Source organism: Lactuca saligna, chromosome 2 (assembly GCF_052625555.1).
Source record: "Lactuca saligna cultivar CGN05327 chromosome 2, ASM5262555v1, whole genome shotgun sequence".
NCBI lineage: Eukaryota > Viridiplantae > Streptophyta > Magnoliopsida > Asterales > Asteraceae > Lactuca > Lactuca saligna.
The window spans coordinates 40526567-40539861 of NC_136418.1; the positions used below are offsets into that span (position 1 = coordinate 40526567).

General features: G+C 40.0%; 1 protein-coding gene across 1 annotated transcript in view; it reads left to right on the forward strand.

Moving 5' to 3' along the window:
- LOC145029662 (protein FAR1-RELATED SEQUENCE 5-like) overlaps positions 1-11628 on the forward strand; it is a 75656-nt gene extending 64028 nt beyond the window's left edge. The window contains exons 2-5 of the mRNA XM_078978155.1: positions 9922-9999; positions 10587-10748; positions 10826-11396; positions 11469-11628. Of these exons, the coding sequence (XP_078834281.1) occupies positions 9922-9999; positions 10587-10748; positions 10826-11396; positions 11469-11628 (971 nt within the window). The remainder of the gene's footprint in view (positions 1-9921; positions 10000-10586; positions 10749-10825; positions 11397-11468) is intronic.
- The last annotated feature ends 1667 nt before the right edge of the window (positions 11629-13295 follow it).

The following is a 13295-nucleotide window of genomic DNA, read 5'->3' on the forward strand; positions in this document are numbered from 1 at the left end:
GTCAAAGAAGGAGTTGAGTGGCTGGAGCTTGTAGATCTAGAAAGATATCATCCTTTGGAGCCTATCTGAGGTATAAAGCTTCTTGCTTGACATTTATATTGCATAGATCTAAGTGTTGTGAAGTTTTGACATCATTCTTGTCCCAAAAGTCCTCATCTTGATGCATGTTTTGAGTAGGTCGAGATTATTTGTCCTTTCAGACTTTAGGAGAGGTCTTGAGTGAGAAAAATGAGGTCCCAAGGGTTGTGGTTGTTCCATGTGTGAGATAAGTAGGTCTTAATGGATTAAGACCTTGGATTAAGAGCTTTATGGACGTCCCAAGTGAAAAAGTTTGAGACTTTATGAATCTTAGGCATATTTGGCCTAAGGATTTGAAGTTTGGGCTTAAGAGCTTAAGCCATTAAGAATTTATGTGGACTTTATGAGTAACGAAGTTACGCCCTGCGTAATAGAGGAGTACGCCCCGCATAACTGGTCAGTGCCCCGATCCCCAACATCGAATCAGCATGTACGCCCCGCGTACCAAGGAGGGTACGCCCAACGTACTCTCTCTGTTGGGTTTTCATTTTGGGCCTTAAGGATTGGGCTGTTATTGGGCTGCTGGATTTGGGCCGTGACTGGACATTATGAAAGGAGTATTGTGGACCCATTAGTTGTTATGGACCATGGGTCTAGTCCATTTGGTTTGGTAGGCCCAATTTAGTAAATTGGGCCAATAGTGGGCCTTGCTTCGGACTTTTTGACTTTGGGCCATTAGTGGGCTTAAGAGCTTACCTAGTGTTGGGCTGGATTGAGTTAAGGGTAAATTAGTCAATTTACCCTTGGAAGGGTATTGTGCTTAGCCTAATGATTATTTTTGCTATGTTGGCTAGTTTGGGATTTTCGGTGAGACGGTGATTCGAGAATCTACTTCTTCAGTTTAGAGTTTCGGTAGTCGCAAGGTGAGTTATCCTCACTATATCAACAGGGTCTAAGGCAACAAGGCCGACCCTTTATCGGATTGTAATTCGGGTATTGTTGTTATGTTGTTGTTTTACTATGTTTGCATTCTGGTAGTTAGGATGGTATATGTTAGAGACCTGGTTAAGTTCGGTATCCTGGGATATAGGGTGATGCTATGCTAGTGACCAGTAAGGTCGGTATCTTACTTAGAGTATGTTGTGTTACGTGATCTGCTAGATCGGTTTGATTGAATGTGAATTGTTATATGATTGTATGTTTATGTGCACATGGTTGTTTGACTGGGGTTGGGTTGAGGCGGGACCTACTTTGTGCTGTAGGCCAACATACCCAGGGCGGAACGATTATTTCGAAGGCCCAACGAGCGGTCCGGATAGGTTGTATGCCCCACGAGGGCGGACCAGACGTGCCGAGGCTCGAAAAGTGGACCAGGCCTACTGAAGGCCCGATGCGGGCGGACCAGTCATATTGTAGACTCAGAGAGTGGACCAGGTGGGTTGAAGGCCCGATGCGGGCGGACCAACGACACTGTAGACTCTAGGGACATGACTAGACTCGGAGGGTGGACCCGGTGGACTGAAGGCCCGATACAGTGGACCGGTCACACAGTAGACCCGATATGCATGGCTGTTCAGTGATTTGTTATGATATAACATGTTATGTGTGTATGGTATAAGTGGTTGGTATCTTGGGGGTATCTCACTAAGCTTTCAGGCTTACAATTGTGGTTTAATGTTTTTCAGGTTCTTCAGGAGACCGTGGCAAGGCAAAGGTGTGATCGTACCGCTCCTCATGTTTATGTTTTATGTTATGGTTCTTGGAAGACTCTGATAATAATTGTATTGAAAACCTTTTTGTAATAACATTATGAAAATGGGTTGTTTTTGAAAAGTTAAAATTTGTTGAAAATTTATGGTCGTTACAAGTTGGTATCAGAGCCTTGGTTTGAGTGAATTGGAGGAACATTCGTGTGAATCCAGTCTCAAATCAGGGAGAGTTTTTAAAAGAGAATTTAAAATGGTTTTCAAAATAAGTAAAAGGAGGACGCAGAGGTACGATCAGCCGGAGCTAGTAAGTAACCCCAAAATACCATACATGATATTTGTTTTCGAACTTGGGTAGAACAACATGCTAGTACTAGGCTAGGGATCTTCAGGATTTCATGATAATGTTGCCTGTTTTATGATGCCTGCTAGCCTAAGGTTTTCTTCGGTGTGAGATTTCCAGTGTTCCTTTAGGAGTGAGGATTGAGTGCTTGTTATGTATATTTGTCACTAGGGTGTTGTGGTAGTACTTCATACAAATTTGGGTAGGTGTGGAAGGTAGTATGGGCCCGTACTACTGAAAGCACAAGACCCATACGCGTATCAGGGAAACCGTGACCTCTAGGGTTGAGTTGGGAGTTGGTTCCCAGGTTAGTGGGAAGTAACTGAGATTTTGTGGTGTTTTTCAGTATGGTGGTCACGAGGCATGCTGGGAGGGGATCGGGGTCGGGATCAGGAGCAGGAGAGGGAGGTTAGGGCGGGTCAGTACCGCCCGAGGTTGTTGGTCAGATAAGCACAGGAGAGTTGGATGCTAGGATTCGTGAGATCCTGCATGATGAGGTTGCTGCATTATTCCGGACCGAGCTGCCGGAACTGTTTGGGTCGATCAAGACCGCCATGGTTGAGTATTTTGATGAGCGTTATGCAGCTCTCACAGAGACGGCTGCCGCGGCAGCTACAACGGCTGTAGCAGCGGCAGGGGGGGGAGCTGGTAGAGGTTTCCGGTATCAGGACTTCGATAATACGAAGCCCCCTATTTTTGATGGAGTTTAGGACCCGATTGTTTCTATTAGATGTTTGTCAAACATGGAGGGGTGTTTCTTCACGTGTTCATCCCCTGCTGATCAGAGGGTGAGGTGTGCTCTGAACCAGCTGAGGCTCGGGGTGAAGGATTGGTGGAGATTGACCACGGGGTCATATTCGGATGCGCAGACGGCTGCGGTTTCATGGGATCAGTTCAGAGAGATGTTCAGCACTCGATATGTTCCATGGGTTGAGAGGGAGAGATTAGCTCAAGAGTTCCTTGAGCTAAAGCAGGATTCGGAGTCGGTGACGGAGATCACCAGGATGTTCACTAAGAGAACGATGTTTTGCCCTGAGTTTGCTTCGGATCAGGCTCAGATGTCCCGATATCTGAGTATGCTCAAGAGGGATATCATACAATTTGTGTCTACGCGGAGGTGCAAGACCTTGTTAGAGTTGTAGGAGGCCGCCAGGCGGCGTGAGTTGGAGATTGAGTTACAGTTGTGAGAGCAGAGGCAGGCTCTGGTGCAGTCGAAACCGGCACCGAAACGGTCTAAGACCGTCAATTCTAGATTGGGAGATCAGAGTAGCCACACTTGTGGGAAGTGTTGGAAGGGTCACACTGGAGGTTGTAGGTCCGATGGTGCATGACGCAAGTGCGGAAAGGAGGGGCACTATGCGAGGGATTGTCGGCAGGTAGCCCCGTGTCGGGATTTGAGGATCTGTTATCATTGTCATCAGGTTAGGCACTTGAGGGTCAACTGTCCACAGCTTGTTGCGGGACGGGTGCAGGCTCTAGCACCGGCCACATTGAGGATCACGGGTGGAGGTCAGGATGGAGCAGAGCCCCCGAGGGCTCAGGGTCGTGCTTTCTAGCTTACAGCAGAGGAGGTCAGGGCAGTGTTGGATGCAGCTACGGGTATGTTTCTTTCTTGATATCTTGTATTATATGATTATTAAGGAGTATTGTTTATCTGCTAGTCTCGTTGTGTGGTTTTTGGTATTGTATTCATTGATTTTAGAGGGTTATGGCATGGTTATGGGTTAAGTGTTGGGAATTTCGTTGGCTATCATTCGTGAAGGGTTGTTGAGGGAGGTCGGTAATGGCGACCGGTGGTTGATAGTCAGTGCTCTAAGTGGGGGAGAATTGGAGAATTCTACAGAAGATCGATGAGTATAAGAGGTCGATTAGCCGCATGGGACTCAACAGTGTTTCGGTTAGCCAAAAGCGTAGTCTGGTATGAGTAAGTGGCAGGCATGCGGGGCGGGATACAGACTAAGGGTGATTGATTGTGGTAGGCCTGGGATCGGGTCGGGACTGAGTATGTAGGATGGAGGTAGAGTTCGGAACCCCTAGAGGGCTAGAACAATATGCATGGGAGGAGTTTCCCGAAGGAGCAACTTGGAATGTTGATTTTTAGTTGAGCGGTCCGGATAGAGTGAAGGCCGGTAGGCGTACCAGTCAGGCCGAAGGCTCGGACAACGGTCCAGCCAGACTGAAGGCCCTGGAGGGCAGTCCAGATCTGCTGAAGGTTCTGAGAGTGGTCCAGATCTACTGAAGGTTCTGAGAGTGGTCCAGATTGGTTGAAGGCCTGGTAAGGCGGTCCAGTCATGCTGAAGACTCTGCATGTGTCGTTAGATCGGTGCGAGGAAATGGATTGAGTATGTCGCGATATGTTAGCGTTAGAAGGTCTGGCCCCGGGTATTGATCATGTTGGGAGGTCGAGCATGGACTTGAGATTCTTCGTGAGCGGATTCAGAGTATGTGTGGTGCATAGGATAACGGTTATGCTATAATAGAATGGTGTAGTTTTGAGTGAGCACCGTGACACTTGTGGAAGTGTCAAGGCAGCCAAGTGGGTTTCCTTAGTAAGGGAAAGGAGGGGAATGTAGCTTCAAGAGGGAGTGTAAGTTCACGGAAGTGAAAGAAGTAGTGCAAAGTTATGATTAGAATAACATCTGGGTTGGATGGTTGCTGAGGCTCGGAAGGAATGCAGGGATGGAATCTTGGATTCCAGTTTGATTTTGGTCAAGGAATTATGCATTAGTGAAAATTCATCCCGGGGGATGTTTGGAGGCATCGTCAGTCTATCGGGTTTTCCTAACCCGAGGATGCTAGAGCCAGTCCAGCGTGGGTATGAAATTGCGGAGGAGAACTCATGGGAGTTGCTCTGAGACTGAGGGATGTGTCATCCTGTCAGCATGGGGTGGAAAAAGTTGGACTCAAATCGGGATTCCGATGATTCAGGGTATTTCTAGCTCGTATGAGCCAAGTGATTCTTGTGTTGGAGCGAGTGAAGTATCATGGAGTGGTACTCGGTTGATAAGTGTGATTATCAGGGGATGAGGCTGGTGGCCGGCTTGAAGCGGTGGTCAGGACACCGCTAGAAAGGAGAAAGTGAGTTTCGGGTTTCAATGGTTGTGTCTTGAGGAACCTGTTCTGGTTAATGCCAGGTCGTGCGTTGCGAGAGAAGTTCTGGAGTCGAGTTGCCACAGGCTTCGAGGACGAAGCCTAATTTAAGTGGGGGAGAATTGTAACGCCCCGCCCTTAGAAGTGCTTATTTGTGAGTCCCCGGGATTTAAGAGGAAGGGTATTTTGGTCCTTTTGTGGGAAAAGTGGAAAAGATGGCCAAATATGAAAGTTGGGACACGCCGAGTACGCCCAACGTAAGTGTATAAATGGACGCGGGTGCAGGGTTGAGTACGCCCAACGTACTCTCAGAGTTCTAAAACCCTAAAATTAGGGTCATCCACTATATAAGGAGCATGTTGGTTTATACCCTAGCCTCCATAAGCACTCTCTTAACCTCAGAAACCTTAGATAGCAGTTCCACCTCCTTTGTTGGGTGTCTTTGGCCTTGGAAAGCTTGTTTTGGCAAAAGAGAGGCTAGAAGAAGAAAGAGGAAGTTGTCAAAGAAGGAGCTGAGTGGCTGGAGCTTGTAGATATGGAAAGATATCATCCTTTGGAGCCTATCTGAGGTATAAAGCTTCTTGCTTGACATTTATATTGCATAGATCTAAGTGTTGTGAAGTTTTGACATCATTCTTGTCCCAAAAGTCCTCATCTTGATGTATCGTTTCAGACCTTAGGAGAGGTCTTGAGTGAGAAAAATGAGGTCCCAAGGGTTGTGGTTGTTCCATGTGTGAGATAAGTAGGTCTTAATGGATTAAGACCTTGGATTAAGAGCTTTATGGACGTCCCAAGTGATAAAGTTTGAGACTTTATGAATCTTAGGCATATTTGGCCTAAGGATCTGAAGGGCTTAAGAGCTTAAGCCATTAAGAAGTTATGTGGACTTTATGAGCAGCGAAGTTACACCCCGCGTAACAGAGGAGTACACCCCGCGTAACGGGTCAGTGCCCCAATCCCCAACTACGAATCAACATGTACGCCCCGCGTACCAAGGAGGGTACGCCCAGCGTACTCTCTTTGTTGCATTTTTCATTTTGGGCCTTAGGGATTGGGCTGTTATTGGGCTGCTGGATTTGGGCCGTGACTGGACATTATGAAAGGAGTATTGTGGACACATTAGTTGTTATGGACCATGGGTCTAGTCCATTTGGTGTGGTAGTGTAGCAGCTGGTTCCTGGTATGTAAAAAATTTATCCAAGTAATTGTCATTTTAGTAATGGACTCGGTGAGTTGTAGGTCCGACTCGCCGAGTAGGGATACGGTCCGGGGGCATGCTTAAGTTGGCGACTCGGCGAGTCCATATCCTGGACTCGGCGAGTCATCGCTATTTGATGAAACCCTAATTCCAAGGGTTTGCCCCCTATTTAAGCTAGCTTGTGCGACCCAAGCTGGCCCCCTTTCACCCTCAGAGCACCCTACATCAAACCCTAACTTGTTTCTTGTGAAATTGAAGTGATTAGAGTGATTCCTTGAAGTTTTTGGGAGAAGAAAGAGAGTGGAGCAAGAAGAGGAGAAGGAGACCAAATATCTTGGTGCTATTTCAGAGTTCTCTGAGGTATATCTCTACTCTAATCTGTTTGCATGCTTAAAACCCCATTAGAGCACCTTTTGAGCTCTCCTTGAACCTTTTCCAAGCTTGTGCATGAAGTAGAATTCATAATAGGTTGAGTATCTGCTAGAACTAATCATGTTTGAGCTCCAGAAGCTCAGATCTATAACCTTTATGGGAGTAAATTGTTGGAATGTCCTAGATCTACCTTCTTAGTCATTATTTCTCCCCTAATCCCCATTCTATGCATTTCTACACGTAAAGTTGGAAATTTTACGTGTAAACCAGGCCCTAGGAACCCAAATCTATGAATAGCATGAGCTGGATCCAAGCAAAATCGCGTGTATGGTTTTTGCATGTGGCCGACTCGGCGAGTCGTTCATCTGACTCGGTGAGTCGGGTCGCGAGTCCCAGGGTTGTTCCTTTTTGTGTCTGTGACTTGGAGTAGTGAGTTATAGGGTATGACTCAGTGAGTTGGAAGCCAGACTCACTCATGAAGTAACTCGGTGAGTCAATGCCATGACTCGGCGAGTTCATGGCAATCTTCTTGTCTCAAGAACAACTCGACGAGTTGTTCATACAACTCGGCGAGTCACAGCTTAGAGTGTTCTTCGGATGAAGGCGAACTCGGCGAGTTGTTCATACAACTCGGCGAGTAGGATGAAGGACTATTAGACTTTGGTATAGAGAAAGGGACTCGACGAGTCGGCAAGCTAACTCGGCGAGTCTGGTCAACTGGCAGTTGATTGTGACTTGACTCATGACTTGTTAAGGGTAAATGGGCAATTTACCCTGAGGGCGGTTAGCAGTATTTGACTAAGTGTTTGATGAGAATTACAGCTGGAGGATTTCCGGAGCATCAGCAGCAACATACAGACTATTCCCACACAGATCAGCAGCTACTACGAGGTGAGTTACCTTCCAGTAGCGGTGGGTCTACGGCCACAATACCGGCCCACCAGTAGGAGTTGTATGATGGATGATTGTCTCTGTGATATTCATCTAAGGTTGCTACTACCTGTGATATGTTTATGTGCTAGTATGATATGCTGCTATGTGCTAGTGAAAGTAGGGGGAGATAGTCCCCAGAGTACCGGTCGATAGGGCCGAAGGGGCGGTCATGCCCAACCATGCTAGATAGATTACGAGATATATGTGTTATATGGTAGTAGTAGGGGTGAAATAGTCCCCAGTATCCGGTCGAGAGGACCGAAGGGGGAGACCAACACCCATATATGCTAGTCAGTATCCGGTCGAGAGGACTGAAGGGAGGCAGGCTCCCAGTTATGCTAGATAGTATCCGGTCGAGAGGACAGAAGGGGTAGGTCGGGCACCTAGATATGCCTGACGATATATGCATGTTATGTGATTGTACGGTATGTTGTAGGTTGGGGGAACTCACTAAGCTTCGTGCTTACATTTTTCACTTTTGGTTTCAGGTACCTCTTCTTCGAAGGGGAGGAGCTGACACAGTAGCGGCCCATCACACACATGCTTCGTATTCCGCATCATGAGAACTTCCTTGGGATTTGTACTCTGACATTATTATGTTTATTGAAATGTTTTCCAGACATGCGATATCTTATTCAAATACTATGATCAGTAAATGTTTTAATTCGAATGTTTTGCTAAAAATATGTTTTCAAAAATGAAATTTTTGGCTCGTATTTTGGGGTATTACAGGTAGGCCCAATTTAGTAAATTGGGCCAATAGTGGGCTTTGCTTCGGACTTTTGGACTTTGGGCCATTAGTGGGCTTGAGAGCTTACCTAGTGTTGGGCCGGATTGAGTTAAGGGTAAATTGATCAATTTACCCTTAGAAGGGTATTGTGCTTAGCCTAATGACTATTTTTGCTATGTTGGCTAGTTCGGGATTTTCGGTGAGTCGGTGATTCGAGAATCTACTTCTTCAGTTCAGAGTTTCGGCAGTCGCAAGGTGAGTTATCCTCACTATATTAACAGGGTCTAAGGCACCAAGGCCGACCCTTTAGTGGATTGTAATCTGGGTATTGATGTTATGTTGTTGTTTTACTATGTTTGCATCCTGGTAGTTAGGATGATATATGTTAGAGACCTGGTAAAGGTCGGTATCCTGGGATATAGGGTGATGCTATGCTAGTGACCGGTTAGGTCGGTATCCTGCTTAGAGTATGTTGTGTTACGTGATCTGCTAGATCGGTTTGATTGAATGTGAAGTGTTATATGATTGTATGTTTATGTGCACATGGTAGTTTGACTGGGGTTGGGTTGAGGCGGGACCTGCTTTGTGTTGTAGGTCAACATACCCAAGGCGGACCGGTTATTCTGAAGGCCCAGCAAGAGGTCCGGATAGGCTGTAGGCCCCATGAGGGCAGACTAGACATGCCGAGGCTAGGAGAGTGGACCAGGCCGACTGAAGGCCCGATGTGGGTGGACCAGTCATACTGTAGACTCAGAGAGTGGACCAGGTGGGTTGAAGGCCCGGTGCAGGCGGACCAACCACACTGTAGACTCTAGGGACATGACTAGACTCGGAGGGTGGACCCGGTGGACTGAAGGCCCGATATGGTGGACTAGTCACATAGTAGACCCGATATGCATGGTTGTTCTGTGATTTGTTATGATATAACATGTTATGTGTGTATTGTATAAGTGGTTGGTATCTTGGGGGTATCTCACTAAGCTTTCAGGCTTACAGTTGTGGTTTAATGTTTTTCAGGTTCTTCAGGAGACCGTGGCAAGGCAAAGGCGTGATCGTACCGCTCCTCGTGTTTATGTTTTTTGTTATGGTTCTGGGAAGACTCTGATAATAATTGTATTGAAAACCTTTTTGTAATAACATTATGAAAATGGGTTGTTTTTTTGAAAAGTTAAAATTTGTTGAAAATTTATGGTCGTTACAGATTGCATATATAGACTAGAGGCAAATACATATAATACCTTTAAATGCCACTAAAGGTGGCTCAATATTTTTTGTGGTGGAATATATATATATATATATATATATATATATATATATATATATATATATATATATATAAACTTATATATTACCATAAAATTTTTTATGGTATTTAATAAATTACTTAACACAATATATATGTTTTTAATGTCAGTTTTCTATCATTGTGCCACTAATAGATATGGATATTAGTGACACAAATTGTTAAATGTCACTAAAGCTTTTAATTTTTATAGTGGCATATATGATATGCCATAAAAACATGATATAGTGGCATCTCCTAACGACGAACAAATCGATTCAATTTCTTTCACTTCTGAAAAACTTCAAACTACGATTCGTATTGAAGGTACAACTAATTCATTTTAATACTACATATTACATGACAATTTCTACATTTCATTATGATTCTTTTATTATATAATATAAATTATGAATAATCATATATGATTATACAATATAATATGTGATTTAATCATATAAGAATGAATAATCATATATTACTGTTCATATCTATGATTAATCATATGTATTTATAGTTTGTAATTATGATTTATCATATATGTTTTCAAATTGAAATCTATATTAATATTACATTTGGATGAATAATCATATATGATTATACATCATAAAATAGGATTAATTATATATTACAAACTACAAATACATATGATTAATCATACATGATTAAACAATATCAAGTATGATTATTTATAAATTGATACATATAATCATTTATGATTACATAGTATATTATATGATCAATCATATAATACAATTTACAAATAAATATGATTTAACATCTAATAATATATTAATATCTAAAATCATATATGATTTTTTATACTAAAATATAAATACATATCGTTAATCACATATGATTATTACAACATAAAATTATATAATAACATATTTGTCATTCCCTTCTTTTATCAGGTGAATGTTCCAATTCAACAAATGAATCATATTGCAGTAACATAATTGAAGAATCTGAATATAAACCAGATGTCCCTACAAAATTTGTACCAGTTGTAAACAGTGTTTTCAAATCACTAAATTTGGCAGTAAAAATATATACAGATTATGCAGAAATAGCAGGTTTTCATACAAGACTGAGTAGCCAATCAAAATACAATAGCCAAGTAATAAAAGAAAAAATATGTTATATGCAATAGGGGTTGGCAAGAATAAACCAAAACCTTGTGATAGGTTGGCTACAAGTTCTGTCAAGAGGAAACCAAATTCAAACAAGATAATTACTAGGTGTACAGCAACGATTATATTTGAAAATGTTTATGGAACAACAGATTACAAAGTTAAGAAATTCTTTGAAATGCACAACCACCCACTGGAAAGTATTAAGGAAAGACCTTATACGAAAAACGCAAGAAAGATGTCATATTCTGAGAAAGAGTTTGTAGTACGTGCATCAAAAGCTAAAATTAGTCCGACAATGATTCACAAAATACGAGCAGTTTTGAAAGGAGGATATGAATATGTAGGGGCGAAGGTAACAGACTACAAAAACTTAAGGAGAGGAGTAAATAGAATCTTATATTACAAGGATGCTCAAATAATGATAAACAAAATGAATGATCATAGAGATCATTACCCAAATTATTCATTTGAGTTCCTACGTGATGGAGATCTGTTGGCTACTATGTTTTGGGTAGATGAAACAGAAAAGGCTTTTTATGCAGAGTTTGGAGAAGTTATATCTTTTGATGCAACTTTTAGAACAAACGAGTAAGTTAATGTATATAAATTCATAATACTATTAATCAAATATGATTGTACTAAACACATTTCTTTATACAGGTATAAAATGGTATTTGTTCCATTCACAACAGTTGACCACCACAAGAAACCAGTTACTGTTGGTGCTGGGTTGCTAAGTAGAGAGACAATTGAGTCGTATAAATGGCTGCTTAAAGCTTTTCTTAGAGCTCATGAAGGAAAGCACCAAAAATTGTTCTAACTGATAAAGATGCAGCAATAAAACAAGTAGTGGAATCTATCTTACCAAATTCAAGACACAGACTATGCATGTGGCACATAATGAAAAAACTGCAAGCAAAGGTATAATAAAAATACATTATATAATCATATATGATTATATAGTATTATGATAGATGATTCATATATGACTTATCAGATATCATACTATATAACCATATATAATTAATCATATATGATTAACTATTCTAATAATATGAATTATCAGATACCATACTATATAAACATATATGATTACATAGTATGTAATATGATAATACAGTATATAATCATATATGGTTATATAATCATATTATTAAAATACTTAATCATATATGATTGATATAATGATATATAATTAAGTATGTTAATAATATGATTATATAATCATATATGATTATATATGATTAACCATCTATGATTATAAAAATATAAGTTATCATATATCATACTATGGTTATGATGATACAATATAATCATATATGATTAATAATATATGATTAATCATATATGATTACAACACATATATGATATATGATTAATCATACATGATATATCCTACATTACATCAATCATATATGATTAAACATATATTATTAAACATATATGATTACAGTACATATATGATATATGATGAATCATAGATGATATATCCTAAATTACGTTAATCATATATGATTAAACATATATGATTACAGTATATATATGATATATGATTAATCATATATGATTAAACATATATGATTAGAGTACATATATGATATATGATGAATCATAGATGATATATCCTAAATTACATTAATCATATATGATTAAACATATATTATTAAACATATATGATTACAGTATATATATATATATATATATATATATATATATATATATATATATATATATATATATATATATATATATATGATATATGATTAATCATATATGATTAAACATATATGATTAGAGTACATATATGATATATGATTAATCATACATGATATATCCTACATTACAGTAATCATATATGATTAAATAATCATATATGATTAAACATATATGATTACAGTACATATATGATTAAATAATCATATATGATAAAACATATATTTTTACAGTACATATATGATATATGATTAATCATAGATAATATATCCTACATTACAGTAATCATATATGATTAATCATATATGATTACTCAAATATGACAAATGATTAATCATATATGATTATATAATCATATAGGATTAAACATATATGATTATAGTATATATATGATATAGGATTAATCATATATGATTAAATAATCATATATGATATATGATTAATCATAGATGGTATATCCTATATTACAATAATCATATATGCTTAATCATATATGATTAATCATATATGATATATCGAAATAGGTATATAATTTATACTTATATAAGCAACATTGTTCTTTCACACATTACTGGCGATTTATTTAAAAACAAAGACTTCAAGAAAAGATTTAACAAGCTTGTTTGGAACATGCATATCAAACCTGATGAATTTGAAAAGAAGTGGGATTTGATTATTAATGAATTCAATCTGGAAGATAAAAGATGGTTCAATGATATGTTTGAATTATGTGACAAATGGATAGCTGCATACTTCAGTGACACAAGAATGTCT